This window comes from Drosophila innubila (genome assembly GCF_004354385.1).
Source record: "Drosophila innubila isolate TH190305 chromosome 3L unlocalized genomic scaffold, UK_Dinn_1.0 0_D_3L, whole genome shotgun sequence".
In the NCBI taxonomy this organism is placed as follows: Eukaryota; Metazoa; Arthropoda; class Insecta; order Diptera; family Drosophilidae; genus Drosophila; species Drosophila innubila.
In genome coordinates, this window is record NW_022995376.1 from 16,285,266 (window position 1) to 16,304,672 (window position 19,407).

Here is a 19,407-nt window from a genome sequence, read left to right on the forward strand (position 1 = left end):
ATGGATTTGTTTTTAAACTGCTCTAAAACATTTATGGGAACCAAGGCTGCCACATATTTAAGAACTGTGGCGCCAATGAAAAAAATACAATTGAAATTCGAGCTTTGACAAAATTTCATTAAAAATTTTGTCAATATTTTTAAAATTATGGCTTTAAAATTGAAAATAATTACCAAAAAGATCATTTTTGAAAAAATGCACTGAAACGAAACTGATCTAGATTCTTTTTCAAGGTTGCCAGACGTTAACTTGTAATTTTATTCAGCTGGGTGGCAACGTGTGGAAATAGTGAATTCTGCAGCGAAATTTCGTTCGCTGTTTGGCAAAAACAGAAAAGAAATTTCAAAAATTGTCGCGAAAACAATTGAAAAAGTGCGGAAAAACTATGAGCTGGAAATATAGAGGATAAAAGGAACCTGAGGAACTCAACGCAAGTCGTTTGCATACATATTTTGCAGTGAATAGCAACTTTTAGAAAAGTGACAGCAAAAAACATGGCGCCTACGCCGCTGCCACTGGAACAGATGCCCGGTGCAAGCGCTGGCTATTTGCCAGCTGGCCAGGAGGGAGGACCGCGCATTAATACCATGTCCATGTCGGTGCTGATCGATTTCATTATTCAGCGCACATATCACGAACTGATGGTCTTGGCAGAATTGTAAGTAAATCAGGTCATAATGGGATAATATGACTGATGTTATTTTGTTCTTTAGGTTGCCACGCAAGACGGATATGGAGCGCAAGGTAGAAATCTATGCGTATGCGGCACGCACTCGACATTTATTTACACGCCTCAATGCTCTGGTCAAGTGGGGCAACTCGGTGTCCAAAGTGGACAAGAGCTCACAGATAATGAGCTTCCTGGACAAGCAGAACATGCTGTTTGTGGAGACAGCCGATATGCTGGCACGCATGTCGCGGGAGACGCTAGTGCGGGCTCGTCTGCCCAACTTTCACATTCCAGCTGCTGTTGAGGTATTGACCACAGGCACCTACAATCGGCTGCCCACGTGCATACGGGAACGCATTGTGCCTCCGGATGCGATTACTCCGGCGGAGAAGAAGCAGACTCTGTTGCGCCTTAACCAAGTCATACAGCACCGCCTGGTCACTGGGAAATTGCTGCCACAGATGCGAGAATTTCGCATACGCAACGGACGCGTAACATTCGAGGTGAAGCACGAGTTTAGTGTGGCCCTTACCGTTATGGGGGATAGCCCGAATGTGCCCTGGCGTCTGCTGGACATTGATATACTCGTGGAGGACAAGGAGACAGGCGGTAAAGCTCTTCATCTCCTAATTAACTAACTGATTAACTAGTTTTTTATACTCTCCGGACAGATGGCAAATCGTTGGTGCATTCGCTGCAGGTCAATTACATACACCAACTGATCCAGGCACGTCTCGTCGAGAATACCAATGCACTAAGTGAGGTGTACAACTGTCTGCACTATTTCTGCCAGTCGCTGCAGTTGGAGGTGCTCTACACGCAAACATTGCGTCTCAACTACGAGCGTTTGGATGACAACAATATCACTGTGGAGGAGTATGTGCCAGGAGTGAAGCTAACTGTCTCCTATTGGCGTGATCTCAAGTCGGAGCTGGGCTACCGTCTCACCGTGCAATCGGATCCCAGTGAAATAGGACGTCCTCTGGCCGTAGTTCATGTGCCTTCACTGGGCGCCAAGGAATCGGCCGAGGTTGCTGATCGTGCTGTGCGCTCTGATCATCTGTCAATGGAACGCTTGATTGTGCATACCGTATATATACGATCTGTGTCTCGATTAAGTGATCTTAAGCTCGAGTTCCAGGCCTTCCTTAAAGACGTTGACTGTGAGTGTAAATGTTATCATCAGCTGAACTATGGAAAACAAAGTTGATCTCCATTTAATCTCTATGTTAATTGATTTAATTACTAATGTAATAATCTCTTTTAGTTAATCTGCAAGGCACACCAGCTATATTAACTGTGCCCGTGCTGTCACCTTGTTTACGTGCTGAGCAGATTCACATAACCATTGATACACACACGGGAATGTTCCGCTGCCATGTGCCCAAGCACTTGGATTGCCCGATTACGGATGATATGCAGGACTGTTTGAATGGCGATCGCAGCAAGCTGCCAGCCTTGTTATCGGAACTACGCTATTGGATCACGCACAGGCGGTGTGAGAAAACGCTCCAACATCTGCCTGCAACAGCCACTGAGACGCTGCCCTTCCTCACGCTGCCCGAACAGGAATTATTGCAGACCGGTCGCCATAAGATTTACGTAAAACTACATCGCCATCCCAACATTATTTTGGTAAGTCAAATAAGCAAATATCACTCGGTAAAGCAGATTTACTGTAATGTTTGCCTTCTCTTTGCAGGTGGTTCAGCTGAAAGAGAAATCCGCCATGCCCAATGAGATGGAGTACACATTCCATCTGGGCTTTGTGGTCTTTCAAAAGGATGAGAGCGATGTTGTGGATGATTCAGCCAAACAGTTAGTCTCAATTGTCACACAGCCGCCCTCAGAGATTCCCAAATTGTACACGAAACTGATGCGTCTCATTGAGTTTGACACTTTTGTGGCCACCCATGGTCCCGGCACTGAGGTTGATGGTGAGCTAAGTTGACTTTTAAAAATGGTCTGTATTTAAAACGTACAATTTCAGCAGAAATATCGCCACATAAGCGCAAATCGAATGGCGACATTCTCGCACCGCCTGCCAAGCAACAAAAGACGATCTTTCCCGCATACTTTATACCAGAATTGGCGCACGTGGTGGCCATGTGCGATGAGAAGATACCGTTCCTCAATCTGGCTCAAACGCTCTCCAAGCATCGCATTCCGCACAGCGGCCTGCAAGTGGAGGCAAATGCCACATCGCTGGTGTTGAAGATATTGGCGTTGCCAAAGCCAGGTTCCAATCAGGCAGCGACGGGAACTGGAGATTCAAAGCCAGCGGCAGCGTCATCTGGCACTTCGTCGACAGCGATACCCAAGATTGAGTCACACGTTTGGGATGATCTGATGCGACGTGTGCTCTCCATATCGGTGCGCTCGCAAACAAACAAGAACAGCCAGGTGCGCATCTGGGTCGTGGAGTTTGTATTCTACAGCACACCACTGCAGAGCACCCATCAGAAGGAGCAGGGGAATCGACGCACCGTCTACCTGACCTATGAGCAGGCCAATCATGACTTCTCCAAGACTGTCGAGGATCTGCTCAACGATTGGTCTAAGATTGTCTACCTGTATACTCTCGTACACGACTTTTCCGAGCAGCTGCGAAACAGTAAGTCCAATTTCTCAGCTCATCAAAGTATATCTAATCTATTAAACTACTCCACAGAGCGTCTAAGTCTTGGCGATATGTTGGTGGTCAAGTCCTATAGTTATGTGAATCTATTGCTTGGTTATGGGCCCAAGAAGGAAGTCACCTGCAACATTTATTGGTCAGTGCAATCCCATGGCTTTCGGCTAACCTTTGTGGGCGGCATCTCGGCGGTGAATGCGCACTCCATGATGCGGGATCAACTTGCCCAGCATCTCAATCAACAGCATAGCCTCACTAGCATCGCTCACATACTCCATGAGACCTATAATCCCATGAGCTCCATTGCCAAGCTGCCTGTGCTTCCGCTGCTGGGAATTCCTGTAAGTTTGTTGATGACATTCAAGTATTGCTAGCATCTCACATCTGTTTTTTTCTCTTGATAGCGACCTCAAGTTCCTGTGCTGTCGTTCTGCATGTTGCCACAGTCTCCCTGCCTAATGCGATTGACCTATCAGGCGGTTTATTGTCTGGAGCTGCGTTTCCGTGCCAATCGCCTTGTCTCCATACGCGACGGCGCCAGCAGTCGCTTTGAGCGCAACGTCATTGAGGAGTTCACGCCCATCCAAGGACTCAAGGCATTCTTGTCCAAGTATGTGGATGAATCTGCTGTTTATAGAGGACGTGCACCGCATGATGATGACAATCCGTTGTCTCCAATGGGAATGGAGGATAACTTTGGTGGTCCGAGCAGCGTGGCAGGTGTGGGCGCTGGTGGCTCCTCACCATTTTTGGGCGCCGGCATGCGTGGTCCACAGTCGCCAAGGGACAGTGGTTTACGGTTTCCGGCACCACACACGCCGCCTTCCAGCTCCAATCCCCATACACCGGCCAGTCCGCATCCTAGCGCTGGCGGCGGAGGTGGAAGTGGTGCCCAGAGCCATGCCAACTTTAATTTGACATCGCCACCAGCACCGCACATGCCACATCAGTCGCCCGGTGGATTGATGCCCTCATCTCCGTTGAATCCACAGCCCAGTCCGCACATGGTGCACAGTCCGGGACCTAACACACTGTACATGCAAAGTCATCAGGATTCACCCTTCACGGCCATGTCGCCGGCAAATAACAACTGGCCTGGATCGCCCAGTATGCCTCGTCCTTCACCCCGACCTGGCCAGAGTCCAGAGCACAAGAGCACGGGTGGAGGAGGCCAGGGTGTAGGTGGCGCTGATCGTGGCACACGTGGTACTCTAAACAGGCCTTGGGCTGGTGCTGTTCCCACGCTTCTCACCCACGAGGCACTTGAGACGCTGTGTCGTCCCAGTCCGCATCCCAATAAGGATATCAACGTGGCAGACATGAGTCCATTGGAAAGATTCCTTGGCTGCGTCTACATGCGTCGCCAGCTGCATCGCAATATTCAGAGCGAGGAGACACTGACGGCTCTCAACTCAACGGAACCGGGAGTGGTCCTATTCAAGGTGGATGGCTTGCAGTGCCAGGTGATGCTTAATCCGCTGCACATGCAATCCCTGCACTTGAAGGTCACTCAATTGCCGCCGATGCCAGACAAACCCACTTTCCAGCTCAGTCCGGATGATCTTCTTGTCATCGAGCAATATTTCGACACCCGCGTCGCTGCCCCGCCCTATCGCCCCAATGCATTGCACAGCATTTGCCGACTGTTGAACCAGCCGGGACATGTGCTCAAGGATTTCGTACAGATTATGCGATTGGAGATGAAGCCAGAACTGGGTGGAGATCAGCTCAAGTGGACTGTCCAGATGTGCATGCGAATGCCGCCCTCGGCATTGCCCATTGTTCCGATTGGCAATGCCTGTGTGGTGTTGGGACGCATGAAGATACTCTTCTTCCTGCAAATCACGAGAATACCCTACAACGGCAAGGATTGGAAAGACAGTCCGTCGCTGGTGCTGCCCATTGTTCATGATATAGGCTCAAATGTCACACAGGTTGCCGAGAGACGCGAGCAGATTGCACCATCTCCGATGATGGCTGCGGCCAGCCAATTGTTGCGTCGTTTTACCGACTTTGGAGTGCAGCAGAATCAATGCTCGCTCTTCCCGGCCATCACGGATCTGCTGACCAATCTGCAGCTCACCACAGATCTGCCACCGCCGCCACCAAATCAGGCCATTGGTCCTGTTGGAGTCGGCGTCGGTGTGGGAGTTGGAGTCGGTGTGGGCGTCGGTGTGGTGGGCTCAAGTCCAAATCCAATGATGCCCATGCAGCAGCTGCAGCCGCAGGTGGGACATGGTCCCCAACTTGGTCCAAATCCTGGCGGTCCGCAGTGATGAAGGCGCAAGCGCCGCGCCTCCTCGCAACAGCCATGAGGCGGCATCCTGGCGCAATTGCGACCATCATACTTTACGTAATACAATTCCCAAATCATTATTCATTTATTTATTGATTTAATGCCAGACAAGTTTGCGATAACAAGAGAAGTCAAATGTCAATATCAAGAACGAGAACAAGATCGGGATATCTAAATCCAGAATATACATTACAATAAACAACTATTGTACAAAAGATAGATACACATAATAAAGCACTAACTAACTGTAAAGATAACTACTGTAAACGCTTTCCTTTTCATTCCCCTTTTCATTACTCATTTATCACAAAGTTTATATGCTAATGTGACTACTTGCACCGAGGTTAGTTTATAAGGTTGTGCCTATGGTTTATACCCTTGCTCAGATGTGGATTATGAATGTGTAGAAGTTGAAGTTATCTATAACTATTATATTATTGAGACAGCAATATTTAAACCATTCTTTTGCAAGGGTCTTTTGATAACTCTTCAATCTGTTTTTTTGGCTTTGTTGTTGCTGCTTCTTCCATCAGCTATCAATCATTGCTTGCCCACAATTTCCGTGCTATCCATTTGAGCAGTCAGCTCGCTGATGCCCTCTTCCTCCTCGGTGATGAGATCAACCCAATAGCGCAGCTTCTTGGATTTCAAATAGCTAGCAGAGTTGTCAAAGACAACGGTGTCTGTGGGGAAAAGAAGATAACCTTTATGTATTGAAACTATACATATAGCAAAAGTAATCCCTTACAGGTTGTATTAGGTCGGGTGGAAATGAAGCCAGCTTCGTCCATTTCATTGGAGTAGACTGTGCCCAGTGGAACCTCGCTGCGTTTCTCGCCCGTTTTCTCGTCGACGCTGTAGATGCCAAACTTGATGTCATAGTCGAGGGTGCGGAAGTTCCAGGACAACAACTGCTGCTGAGGCTGGTGTTCGTTATCCAGTTGGTTGTTGACCTTAAAATTAAGTTTCAGCTTGTCGCCCTTGGAAATCTGAACGTCGGTAAAGTTCTTATCACTCTGCTGATTACTCTGATCAATATACAAATCCTCGGGCAGTTTACCACCCCAGATCATAAGGGATTTGCACTGTGGATCCCCTAGTTTGTCCACCAATTCACCACCCCAGCATTTGGGAAATATCTTGGGATCCACATGGGAGAAGAGCTGTTGTTGCCACTTGTCCACACCCGATTTGTAGATGTGAATCTTGCTGGTCGTGTTCTCATCGAGGAACTTCTTTACAATATTAAATGCCACCGAGAACAACTTGGGTGCATTAATTAAATAACAACTTTTAAGCAACTCTGGGAAATTGGCCTCGTACTGCTTAATGGAAGAGATTACACATTCCGCAGCTGGACGCCAGGCGTATTGTTTAAGGTTCAGCGATTCACAGTCGAAGAAGACGACGAGCTGACGTGCCTTCCATCCATGCTCCAGACTCTGTTGATAGGCAACCTTCATGAATTTCTCAAGCAACAAGACGAGATACTTTTGGAACTCAAAGCGCGTGACGCAGTGCATCATGCCCCACATATCGAAATTGTGGAAGGGACAAACAATCACTGTCGAGAGAGGGAGAGAGAGAAAGAGACAAGGAGATGAGACTGAGAATAGTTGATTACGAGATTTATTTTACCTGGTGAGCCTTCATTGTCAAAGCCTATGAGTCCATATGGCAGATATTCCCGCAATGCCTGCGGAGCATCCCATTTCTCTATGTGATCCACATTCCACATGGCGCGAGTTTTGAGACTCTATTAAAAGTAAATCATAAATATTGTGGTTATTTTAATTCATCCTCACTTACCGCTTTGAGCATTTTCTCTGCCGCATCCAAGTTCCATTTGCGAGCTAAAGTTTACAAGGAATATTAGAGTTAATAGAGTGCTCTGTTGCACTTATAGAGGTGACTCACCTCGCAACCAGCGCAGCAAAAAATAATCATCATGGGTGTCGTTCAGCTCACTTGCCATCTGCTTGCGGAACTGCAAGATGTAATTTTAATACGATAAGAACTACAGTGATAACAATAATTTTGTTCTTAAACAAAGATTCTTAGATTTGTTAAAAAAAAAAAAATAATAATTTAAAAGCCCTTACCCAAAACAATACCCACAGAAACTAGGAGGAAACATTTAAATTTTTCTCTTTAAATCTTATTTAACAAAGAACAAAATAAGACAACATTCTTAATTTTAGTATCTTATCTCAAGTGAAATCATTTTAAGCCATTAACCTGCAACTAATCGCATATTGAACGATTCTAATCTTGGCTAATTTTATTAACTGATAAATATGAGCTATGATTATAATCATGGGACTAAGCCCGCATATGCGGCTTAGTAAATTAGTGACTCGACTTCAATCAATCGACAATCGCAGACTGGAAATTTGTTGTGCTTGTCGTCGAAAAGTTGTTTGCCTTAGTAACTGTTAAATTGGCCTTGATTCAATGGCAATTCAAATACCCTATAGCTTAGCACAGTGGGGTATATTGGATTGTTATTTTAATTGATTTTAAAACATAATTAAGTGTAAAGTTATAATTTAAAATTTCAGAATGTCTAAAGCTATCAGTTTGCTCCAATTATTTTACAGAGTATCTTATCGAGTAAACTGGCTTGTAAAAAATGCAATTTCCGTTTCATATGAAGGTTTTTCTTGTTTTTAGTTAATGACTCAGCAAATTGTGTTCGAGACAGAGCCAGATTTCATCTACAAACGCTCAGACAAAATACTCAAGTTTATAGATAATTTAAGCAAAGACTAATCGAAAAGACAATACTTAGGTAGTTATATTTAATGTGCGTTTATATTAATGTCAATACAATGAACATTTAAATTCGTGCTTGGACTTAAAAATTGTTTAATTGTGGTCAAAGTAGGAAAGGGAGAAGGGGCCTAAACTTGAGTTTAAGTCATGTCCATGGCTTATCCACCATAATGTATTATACTTGGCAATCACTTGGCTTAAATCAGCTAAGCACCGCTTAGCTTGGTTTAGTTAAGACCACACAAAGCACTTGAAATTCAATAACGAGGCTAAAAACAGCTGTCAAATGCCAGTCGACAGTCAGTTGGCAGTTTGGAGTTGTGTTTTTTGGCTTGAACTGCAGGCCAAGTCATTGTTTAGGCTTTTAATATTATTGGACTGGCTGTTAGCCAGTTTATTGTTGGCAGGGGTGGAGTGCGGGGGAAGAGGGAGCTGCACTTGGTTGAATTTCATTAGCGTTGCTCATTTTTGGTATAACTTCCCCGTAACTCATTCGAACTTACTCATTTGCTTTGTTCTTTGTTTTAAATGCTACTTGACCAAGTTTTTTGCAAAACAGTTACCAGCTAAAATAAAAAATGTTAAGAGAGGTGTAAATGTGAGGCAACCAGACAAACATATGCAAACTATTATTCTAAAGTTTTTAGTTTTTTGCTCGATTCTCGTTAAGTTGCAAAAGCGTGCACATTTAGCCACTTGTTAGCCCCTTGGTCTTAATCAAATATTGATTTCTCCTCACTGGGTCTTTCCGTGAGCAAGAAACCAGTTGGCAAAAACAAAACAAAATGTCAGAACTCATTAGCATTTTTACTTATAGCTAAACTATCTCAACATATGTTAAACTTTGTGTTGACTGAACGGCTGTTTGAGTGATGTGGAAGCTGAGTTATAGGATGGTATGATGGAGACTTCCACCCTCAAGGCTCCACTTGAGTTAGTTAGTAGACTTTTGTATAAATATATTTTACCGATATATTCGACTTGGCTATAAACTTTAAGACAATTAAAATATTTTAAAGGTTGAAAAGGCGAAAGTATAATTCCCGCTTAATCTTATTTTAAAATATTATCGTTTATGGTTATAGAGCAAAGGTGTAAACTTTGTTTACCCTTATTATAAAAATGTAGGCCAATCGAAATGATTTGATTTTTCTAATAGGTGGTAAATGAGCAGTTCAAGATTGGAAGGGCGAACGCTTGGCTTACTTTTAAATATTTTTATAAATCTTTATGAAAAAATATGTACATACATATGTATGCATATTTTATTTTATCTACAACATATACAGCTCAAAAGTTGCTATTCTGGTCGTATCTTGAATCTGGTAAAAGGGTCACAATGATAAATTGTTTAGCGTCTGTTTTATAAAGAAGTTAATTACTCTTCTAATTGCTACTGCGCGGTCATGAAATTACATTTGTAATTGTGATGAACTGGGATACTCGCTGAAAGCCTTTTAAGGAGATTATAATGAGAGAAGGCGGCGAGAGAGGTGAGATAACAGCTAAATACATCTGCCAAGAATGCAGCCAAGGCAACAAGTGCAAAAGTGTGCCACGTTTGAGGCATTAACCGGTTCGGTTTCAATTTCAATCTCGATTTCAGTTTCAACTTTTTTTTTTTTTCATCATTTGATTATTTGGCCAATTTTGTGGGTCGTTGCCACTAAGTTGATGTTGTTGTTGTAGGCGTAACGGAGGCGGCCAAAATGCTATGCTGATTTATTCGCTGGCTAAGGAAATTTTTCAGTATTGCGAAGAACAACGTCAACAAAGCGAAACAGCTGCACGAAGAGCAACGTCCAGACCAAGTTGTTGTTAATGTTGTTGTTGTTTTTGCGGTCGCTCTTGTTTTTGTTGTTGTTTATCGGTTAAAGTTTCTATGCATATGCTGCACAGTGTCAAAGTTGCATGCAAATTCAAACGAATGAGATTAAAAGTAAAGCAATCGCAAAATGCGTCTGTCATGCTTAAATGGTCGTCTCTTATTGCTTCATCGATTTGTTTTCTCAACTCTTTGAGCGACTTTTAATGCGCAATTAATCATGTTTTTTATCGCAAGGCCAAAGAAACCGTTTAATGCCACAAGTTTGCATGTTAAATTGTGCAAAGTACACATGTTAGCAACTTTTGTTATGAAAATATACGATCAATCATTGTGATTCAATACTTGAAATCATTCCTGTTCTATCGACATTTAATTAAAGCAACTGCAAGTTATTGCTTTAAAATAAATAAATTAAATACCAGTTATTCAGAGATTTTCCCAGTAATAAGAATTTTTATAATTATTGATGAATTATAAACTCTGAGGAATACAAAGTTATTTTGCCATTTGGAAGCCCGCATGAGAACATACTTTCTCATTGGACCACTGCCAGTTATTTATGGATTTGTCAACTAAATAACATTCTACTGGTTCTATACATAAATATTTAGTAAATGTTATGAAAACTAGTCAGTAATTTTTCATGATTATACGTAAGGTAATATAATAAAGAATCTGAGTTTATTAATTATATTAATTAATTATTTTAACTAAATTCCAATATTTTCAACTATTCTAGTCTAGAATTACTTTAATTATTTTAATTTTTACTATCCGCCTACACATTTGTCGACGTTTCTGGATCCAATGTGCAGACGTTAGTCTCAATTGTGGGAGCGAGAGCGAAATAAGCATAAAGCTCAAAGAGTAGCTTTAGATTTTAATCTCCCTCACTCCGTTGCGGCTCTCTCACCTGTTCCAAAGTTTGGCGCTGCTCAGCGCTGATTTCGGGCAGTGGACCAGACATTATATTTTATTTATTTATTTTAACCAAAGTTTTTAAAATGTTGCCAATTTAGTATGTTATGAACACTCTCACACACACACAAACTTGAATTTCTTTTTCGTCGGTTTAGTTGTTTTTGTTTCACACGCAAAAAAAACTTTAGTTGATGCTTCGGTTTTTTTTTCGGTTTTTGGCTTTGACTTTGGCGTTTGTTGGCTTAATGGGGGGAGGTGTCTTAAAATAATAACAATAAAAAACTTTCTACAGTTGCGTATAGCTGTTGTTGTTGTCTATTTGGTCAGCCTGTTGCATATTTTGAGTGTAATTATATTCAATTTGATGCTTTAACTTTTTCAACCCAAATAGAGTCGCATCTGACCAGGCAAGCACTCGTACTCGTGGTCGTAATAACAATAATTATAATTGCTCAAGACAATAGCTGCACGCACTTAAAACAACACAATAAAGTCGCAATTATATTGTCACTGTTTGTTTGTTTATATGAATATTTGTTTTTGGCTAACTACGTCAGAATATTTGGTTTGTGATAAACAGAGAAACCGGAACCGAAGCGAAACGAAAGCTCTCCAAGCAATGCGATGCGTTTGGCGAGCGACGTCGAACTAAGACATAAACGGACGCCGCACTGCTACTTAAAAAGCCGCAGTCGCCTCTCCCGAATGCGAAGTGTCGAGAGAGGGAGAGCGCCGACAGAGTTCTAAGTGCTCTCTTACAAAGTGTATTTACCTAATTCATTAGTGAATTCACCTTGCTTTCTAATGACTTGTTTTTTGCCTCTCTCTCTCTCTCTTCGCTAAAGTCGCTGTCTGTTAACCACTGAATACCCTAACAACCAAAGGATAAAGTTGATATTAACGATCTGCTGCTTTACTTACTCTTTGTTCACTCTCAACTTGAATTGAGCACGGGTTTCGTGTTCCGCGGTCCTTTTCAAAATATCCTCAGGTTTCGTTCCTGAAAATCCTAAACGGGCTTTTTTCCGAGCCCGGGCCGGGCCTTAAAAAGAAAGCTCGTTCCCCATTCATTTTTACCTCTAATTGATACTGATCTAGAACAAGATTACAGCTTCTAAACTATTATATTTATGGTTTGTTTATAAGCGTATTTTGCTGTATTGGAATCATACCACAATTAAAAACTTGAAACTTTTATGACATTCGCTTTACCATGCATTTTATTTGTATTCGTTCCCTGTGTTTGTTTTTCAGTTATCAGCCAGCGACGATTGCAGCTTTTTTTTAGATGTAGATAGCAATATTTTTGGCTTTAACGTTCATTTGAAGTGGGCTACTTATTTGTTGCTATTTTGGTTGTCAGTTTTTTTCGCATTTGAATCAATATTTGTTTTTCTGATAAGATAGCTAAATAAGTTCATTTAAGCGCAATTCCGGTATCAGCTTTTAGGGTTAATTATAAATGTTAATTGATATTTCTAAATAACAAGTAAATAACAAGTTTTTAAAACATTCTAAAAATAATTTCAAATTTATGATTGCGCGTTATCATTTTGATTAAGTTAAATTAAACTAAACGAACGAACTAGATACCTGATAGTAGCTCATTCAGTTCTTCGTGCAGAATACAGCTGAAAGTGAGCACTAGATGGCGCTATTTGAAAGCTAACTGCTATACAAAAGGAATTGTTTTTGATCTACAGATGGCGCCAAGTTATGAATTCGGTCACAATATTCAATGTGTAGTGCTGAAATTGAATCATAGATGGCGGTTGCAAATTGGAAATTTAAAAATAAAAAAACCAAAAAAATAGAGCCACATCGGAATTCTGACTGGAGTGGCAGCTCTCGGCTTAAAACGCCGCTTTATCGTTGGTTGCGTTTTGTATCCGCTAGGTGATGCTTTATAATTTGTTGAGCCAGGCGTCGGTTGTTGCATTATGCAAAATAAATAAATATCCCGTAAATTTGTAGTACTTTAAAATCCAAAAAAAGAGGTGCAAAAACTCTGTTAAACTATTTTTGCAATGATTTATAATTTTGTTAAAAAATTGATTTGATTAGCCGACGCCGACAGCGACGCCAAAGCAAATCAGCTGATCTCGATCTGCCCACATGGAGATTTTCCCTCGTAACCTCCAAAAAGTATCTCAAGCTGATGGCGTCGCTGTTTTTGCATATGGAAATCGTTTATTCGCACTTGAAATTGAGAATTTACTACTTTTGCGTCACAAATATTCAAAAACTTAATAATTCAAAAAGTACATATTGAAAAATAGGTTTATTAAAACAAACAATGCTCAGACAGGCAAAGGGTCGGACGGACGGACAGACAAAAAGATATCGACACATGATAGGCGTAAAATTTTATGAAATTGTTGAAATTTTCAACTGGCAATTAACGAGATTGCAAATTCAAATTGCCAAAAGCGGGGAAAGGGGGGACAACGTTTTTGGCCATGTTTCAATGGCCAATGTATCTGCTAGCCAAATTATGACAGCATTTCGCATTTTTAAGCTGATTATAAAAGATTACTTGTTATTGATTAAACATAATCGAAAATTCTATTAGAGATTTACATATGAGTTTCAATTTTAATCTAATACCAATAGCTCGTATATATTTCCACAGCTTGTTGTTTTTCCAATGGCATCAATGAAATTTAAAATAAATACATACGTAAAAGAGTATATTCGAGTATATTCTATAAGAGAAGCCATAATTGGCAGATTATTGAAATCACAACGGGTGATGGGTCAGAGGTGAGCACTGATAAGGCGTTGAGTTCAAATGTCAACACTTGGACCACATAGAAAACATATCTAAACCATGCTAAATATAATAATTGGATTAATTTTTCCATTTGGGAATTTCCTGCTGATTTGACATAAACTATTGGCAATTTGTTTGTATCAAGCGCTTAATTAATTTACTGCTTGGCGGGGAATTACTCTGTAGATCTTCTTGGATTTTTAGTTTGTCAGTTTTTCAGTTGATTTTCCCAGATACTCAGATACTCGGATACTCGGATACTCAGTTTTCGACGTGGGTGCGTAGAAAAAACAAGGCGCAATTCACGCTAAATTCGAGTACTCGAACATGCAAATAAATAAGCTGCCAGACAAAAGACATAAAGTTGCCCATCACCCCTTCCCCCTCCCCCTCTTTCAGCTCATTCCCTAGAGAACAGCCTAGTCAGTCACCCCTCACCCCTTTGGCGTGATTCTGCGGTTTCTTTCGCCACTTTGCACTTGGAATTGCCAAAATGAAAATTGTCGACCACCCGCAGATAGGAAAATACTGACCCATAGAAAGAGAGAGAAATTGAGAAAGAGTGAGATGAGTTGAACGGGTGGATCGACGTCATGATCCTCTTGATGATGCAGTCAGCCAAATTTAACAATTGCAAAAGTTAATGACGTTCGTGCCACACAAACCGCAACCTACGACTTGCCGCCTGTGACGTCACAACAACAGCAACATCATCAATAACAACAACATAGCGTGTGCCCCACAAGCATGTATAGCTGTGTGTGTGTGTGTGTGTGTGTGTGTGACCATCTTGTGGATTACCAATTATTTGCATATCGGAAAACATTTTCGCAACTTATGTCGTATCTATTTTTGGGCGCTTGCACGAGTTAATTTCGGGAGGGTGAAGATAAACAAATACGAAATACAAAAACATTTACTCAAATCATCAATAAACAGAATACAACTGAATTGAACTCAACTAAATCCAAACAAAAAACCGTTCACTTAATAATAATCTATTGTTGATACCATGACGAGGATCCTCCAACCGTTTATAAAGTATACATTCAACTGGATGAGTACATTCCCATATTCTGTATTACAGGGGTTGCTCTGCTGGGTATTCCCGGTTCGATTTGATTCTTTTAAGAATGCTGCAGATTAATAAGTGATCTGCAATATAATAAATGTGTTTCGAACTTCTGTCGAATTTGTATAATGAGTACATGTATTTTGAATTTTATGAAATCAAATTACAAATTGATCAATTCCAAGAATTTAGGACTTATCTCGAATTTTAAGCATATTTGAAAAATGGTTTCAATGAAATCTTCTGCTCTTCCGTTTTCATGCTGAAATTTCTGAGGTGATCTACAGTTTTACAAATGAAATTATGCAGAAAGTACAAGAAAAGTCGGAAATTCTGGGGAAAGTTAAGTTTGTACTTTGAACCAGCGTAATTTGTATTGTTCTGGATATAAAATATCAATTAGTGCCGAACAAAATTCTAATACAAACTAAGAATTTCCGTTCTGCAACTATGAATGTGTATTTACTTAAGTATTTTAACAAAAATTAAATGAATCCACTCGTGAATCAGACGGAAAGCTACAAATTACAATTAGTTATGGACCAAATTTTGCAGTTTTAATTGATTTTCTGTAAGCTTTGTAACTTAATACGGAGATTTTAAAAATAGTTTGAGGCGGGGTTAGTAACTGGTAAAAGAAATCTGTCTAATGAGTTCATCATATATAGATAATAAACTCTTAAAATTCAAAACGCTGAGATTAATCGAAACTCAATATTCTTTGGATGTATATTGAAAAACAGATATTTTTTAAAATTAATGTATTTTTACAGTCGTAGTCGATTAAAATTGCATTGTATTAGAAAAATTAGTAAACTCCAGTTTGTGTAGTTTTTCTGAATGACTCATGACTACAGTTTGCTTTGGATTCCGAAATGCCTCAGCTCGCATTCCCCGAATAATTCCCAATTTCCCATTTCTCTTTGGTCAAGTGCGGCCACGCTTTTGTGGCTTGGCAGTCAGTCAGACGCACGTGTCCTTGCATGCATGTGCAGGATCTAGGCATATGCACTCTCAAATACCATTTCCCATTTCCCAATTTCCCTTTCCCCACACTCACATTCCTCCCTGAATTGAACTTGCTACCTCATGATGTGCGTGCAGTTGGGCCTAATCCGCGTTTTAGCCGCCTTCGTTTGTCGTTTAATAGCCGGCACATTATCCTTGGCAGACAGTGAGGCCCTGACTCAGATCGAGTCGGAAACTGTTGCGCCCATTAACATGGCAATGGCAATGATGCGGCGGATTTCTGCTTCCTGCTTTGACAAACAAATTAATAACAAAACGAGGGCAGTTCTGGCTAAGGGATTAACTCACAATCTCCAACCCTAACCCCAACCCCAACCCCCAACATTAACCTATCCCTGATTCCTGCCTCTGGTGTTCTCTGGTTATAATACGAGTAATTTTCCATTGTAAGCAAATGGACGACAGCACGTCCAGGCTCAGGCCGAACCCTAAGCTGAAGATTGAGAGTCCTGTATGTTGTGCGTTGTCCTTGATGCCAATGCTCGACATAATGACTTTTGATTACAGCGCCATTAAGCGCTGTCCAAAAGGTTGTGGCAGCTTCTTGTACATCTGCTTGATTTTGCTTGGTATTTTGTAGTTGTTGTTGTGGTTGTAGTTGTAGTTGTAGTTGCTGTTGTAGTCCTGGCTCTGCTGGATGTCGCCGGGCTCGTAAATATCACCCACTGTGCTATGGATAAGCCGCATTAGACGCAATCCAATTCAATCCATTCAAAATGGCAAATTGCCGTCTCACACACACGCACACACACACACACGCACACACATAGTGTACACACTTCAATTACGGTAATGTTGCTCGTACGTTTCCCCTCTTAAATGCTGCCCCGCCCCCTCCTGCCCTCCTTCCCTCACTCCCCCTCGTTTAACTGAAACTGAATTGCGTTTTAAGTGTCCTTCGCATTCGCCTTCATTTCTTGACTGCGTCGCAGTTCATTTTCCAAGGAATTGTTTATTGGCATTTGCGGCGCATTCTTTGCATAAATTGATTGCCCTGTCATGTGGGTCAAAGAGTGGAGAGAGTGAGGGAACATACATAAATTAAGCAGGTTTTTTCAATAAACTGCACACGTTGCGCATACGCCGCGTTGTCGCGTTGCAAGAGAAATGGCCAACAGTTTGTGGCCAAGTTGGTGGCCAAGTACAAGCTGCCACATGCCACACGTTGCATATGCCACATGCTGTGTCCATCAATTTGAGCTGGCATCTATTTAGTACATTCATTTCAAAGTGCATGCCGCATGTTGCACAGGTCGCGACCATTTGGCATAGTTACCATATAGGGGAAGGATAGGGGAAGGGAGGAGTGGAGGTCAGCTGGTAACCTTTGGCCAACTGCGCTTTCTTTCCGTGCCTTCAATGTTCGCATTATGCCTCACGGGCTTCGTCTGCCACTTGGACTTGGAAATGCGCATGTAAAATCTACAAAAGTTTTGCGTTTCATGTTTTCTTCCTTTTGGGGTGTGTCTACACTACAACCCCCAAGCCCCCTCTCTCTCTCTCGCTCCCTCTCTGACGTCAGTTTTAGTTACATTTGCAAGTTCTTTAGGTTTTATGTTGCGTCTGTTTTTTGTTGTGCATTTCCATTTCCATTTGCCTTGTAAAATGGCCTCCGTTTGTCGAGTTTTCCACTGAGTTTTCCTTTAGCAAAAGTTGCGCACAACTTTTTGCCAGCTCTACAAAAGTTTTCTGGTGTCAAAATCAATTTTCGAGAGCAGCCAAAAAGCTGCAAAAGTACAACAATTACAAAGTAGTCCTACTTACTATACAAGTACGATACGATAAGCACACCTGACTGAAGAATGCTAATTAGCAACGTTGAAATAAGTTGCCTAATGGAAAACGATTAGCAGCAAACTTTGGAATGTGATTAGACAACTCGAAAAGAAGTTGAGACGTCGACGCTGCCGAAGGGGTTACAACAAATTCAAGTGCATAATGAACCAACTACTTAAATTACATAATGTTTGCGCCACACTCCTTACATTGATTGACGTGTTTAGCTCAACTCAAATTCAACTCAAACATCAATTAATTAAATATGTCTTTATACCTGCATCTGAAAGTTTTCTTTATGGGGTAGATTACATTAATAGACTGAGTTTGAGAAAGAGATTAACTCATGAGCAAAATAAGAAAATAGATGCAAAAATTTGTATACGGCTTGGTTTAGTCATCGGTTTTAAAGTGCTTAGGAACATATTATAAAATTGAAATATTCCTCAATAAATTAAAGATTGATGGAAAGTATAAATTAAATGAATTATAAAATAATTGATAAATACATTTTAGTAATATTTGACAGTTCATTTATATATTACAAATCTTAACATATAAGAAGATAATTGGAATATTTAAATCAAGCATAGATTAAAGGGCTTAACAGTTTTCGAACTATAAATATAAATATATATATAATAAATAAAAAATATAAGTTCAAATTAAGTTTCATTCCAAGCTGTACATGACAATTATACCCAAATAACTATCTTTTAAAAAGGATCTGTCAACAAAATAGCCGTTTTAAATTGCCAAAGAAACTCAAACTTAAGGTCGCTCTAAAGAACAACATAATATGCTGTTGCAACATGCTACAAAGTAAACGACGCAAGTTGTTGCAAAAATGCGTTTACATTGCGAGAAGCTTGCAACCAGACACAAATACCGCTTGAGTCAACAGCTGTTTAATGTTGACACTTGGAAATTGAAAAGCTGCTTCTGCATAAATATAAATTGAAATGTATTTAACGTATATATGTATATATTTATACATGTATATGTACTTAGTTAAATCTCTGTTGCCAGAATTTTGACAGTTGAAATAAGCTAGACAAAAATATAAATAAACGAAGCGAAAAAAAGATTTAAATAAGAAGCTTAGATGTACCAAAAAATGTAGAATTTTTGTAGATTTTAATATTTATTGCTTATATTTAGTTCATTTTAAGCATTTTATTTAAAGAAGTACATATGCACCATAAGCAATTTATTTTAAAACTGTTTCTTTTTGTGAAATGAACTAATAACTTAAATATTATTTTAAGCCGTTTTCAGATAAAAACTGAATCCATTCATGCAAATTTTTAACTTATGCTATTTAACTTGCTAAAGCATTATTCAATAGAATTTAAATTTATCTATTTATGTAGTTTTTTTTGGTTGGGATATTTAATTAGTCGTGTTTGCTTTTGGATTGTCATTTTGCATATTTGCAATTTAGTTTTTGTGCACGAACAAAGGTTGCATTTAATTAAATTAGTGCAGCACATCATCAATCAGCTTGTCAAACAATAAATCAATAAAACAATTTATGTGAATTGAAATGTAGTTTATCATGAGCTGTTAATTTGATATTATTCTTACTTAACTAATCAATGACTGCAAGTTAATTAAAATGAAATGTGTTGA

At 40.4% G+C, this 19,407-nt stretch overlaps 2 protein-coding genes across 3 annotated transcripts; one reads left to right on the forward strand and one right to left on the reverse strand.

The window, feature by feature from the left end:
* Window positions 1-245: 245 nt before the first annotated feature.
* LOC117786569 (mediator of RNA polymerase II transcription subunit 14) lies at window positions 246-5,855 on the forward strand. Of its 2 annotated transcripts, none has more exons than XM_034624897.1 (8): window positions 246-658; window positions 714-1,279; window positions 1,342-1,833; window positions 1,938-2,305; window positions 2,373-2,607; window positions 2,661-3,284; window positions 3,342-3,646; window positions 3,710-5,855. In XM_034624897.1, exons 1-8 carry the CDS (start codon window positions 495-497, stop codon window positions 5,579-5,581), a joined length of 4,626 nt encoding a protein of 1,541 aa, XP_034480788.1. In that variant the 5' UTR covers window positions 246-494; the 3' UTR covers window positions 5,582-5,855. The 2 variants fall into 2 exon arrangements, with proteins under 2 accessions (XP_034480788.1, XP_034480789.1); XM_034624898.1 differs by having other exon boundaries at window positions 2,664-3,284.
* LOC117786570 (SEC14-like protein 2) lies at window positions 5,770-11,769 on the reverse strand. The gene is made up of 6 exons (XM_034624899.1): window positions 11,118-11,769; window positions 7,519-7,588; window positions 7,411-7,454; window positions 7,240-7,357; window positions 6,350-7,165; window positions 5,770-6,284 (listed from the first exon to the last, which is right to left on the reverse strand). The coding sequence occupies exons 1-6, from the start codon at window positions 11,169-11,171 to the stop codon at window positions 6,142-6,144; spliced, it is 1,245 nt and encodes a 414-aa protein (XP_034480790.1). The 5' UTR covers window positions 11,172-11,769; the 3' UTR covers window positions 5,770-6,141.
* Window positions 11,770-19,407: the final 7,638 nt, after the last annotated feature.

What these genes read in the sequence shown, in the direction of transcription:
- LOC117786569 (XM_034624897.1), top strand. Translation starts at nt 495, where the DNA reads ATGGCGCCTACGCCGCTGCCACTGGAACAGATGCCCGGTGCAAGCGCT. An exon ending in CTGATGGTCTTGGCAGAATT is followed by an intron (nt 659 to 713) that starts GTAAGTAAATCA and finishes TTTGTTCTTTAG; the next exon opens with GTTGCCACGCAAGACGGATA. An exon ending in TCCCGGCACTGAGGTTGATG is followed by an intron (nt 2,608 to 2,660) that starts GTGAGCTAAGTT and finishes GTACAATTTCAG; the next exon opens with CAGAAATATCGCCACATAAG.
- LOC117786570 (XM_034624899.1), bottom strand. Translation starts at nt 11,171, where the DNA reads ATGTCTGGTCCACTGCCCGAAATCAGCGCTGAGCAGCGCCAAACTTTG. An exon ending in TTTGCTGCGCTGGTTGCGAG is followed by an intron (nt 7,455 to 7,518) that starts GTGAGTCACCTC and finishes TGTAAACTTTAG; the next exon opens with CTCGCAAATGGAACTTGGAT. An exon ending in CAGAGAAAATGCTCAAAGCG is followed by an intron (nt 7,358 to 7,410) that starts GTAAGTGAGGAT and finishes TACTTTTAATAG; the next exon opens with AGTCTCAAAACTCGCGCCAT.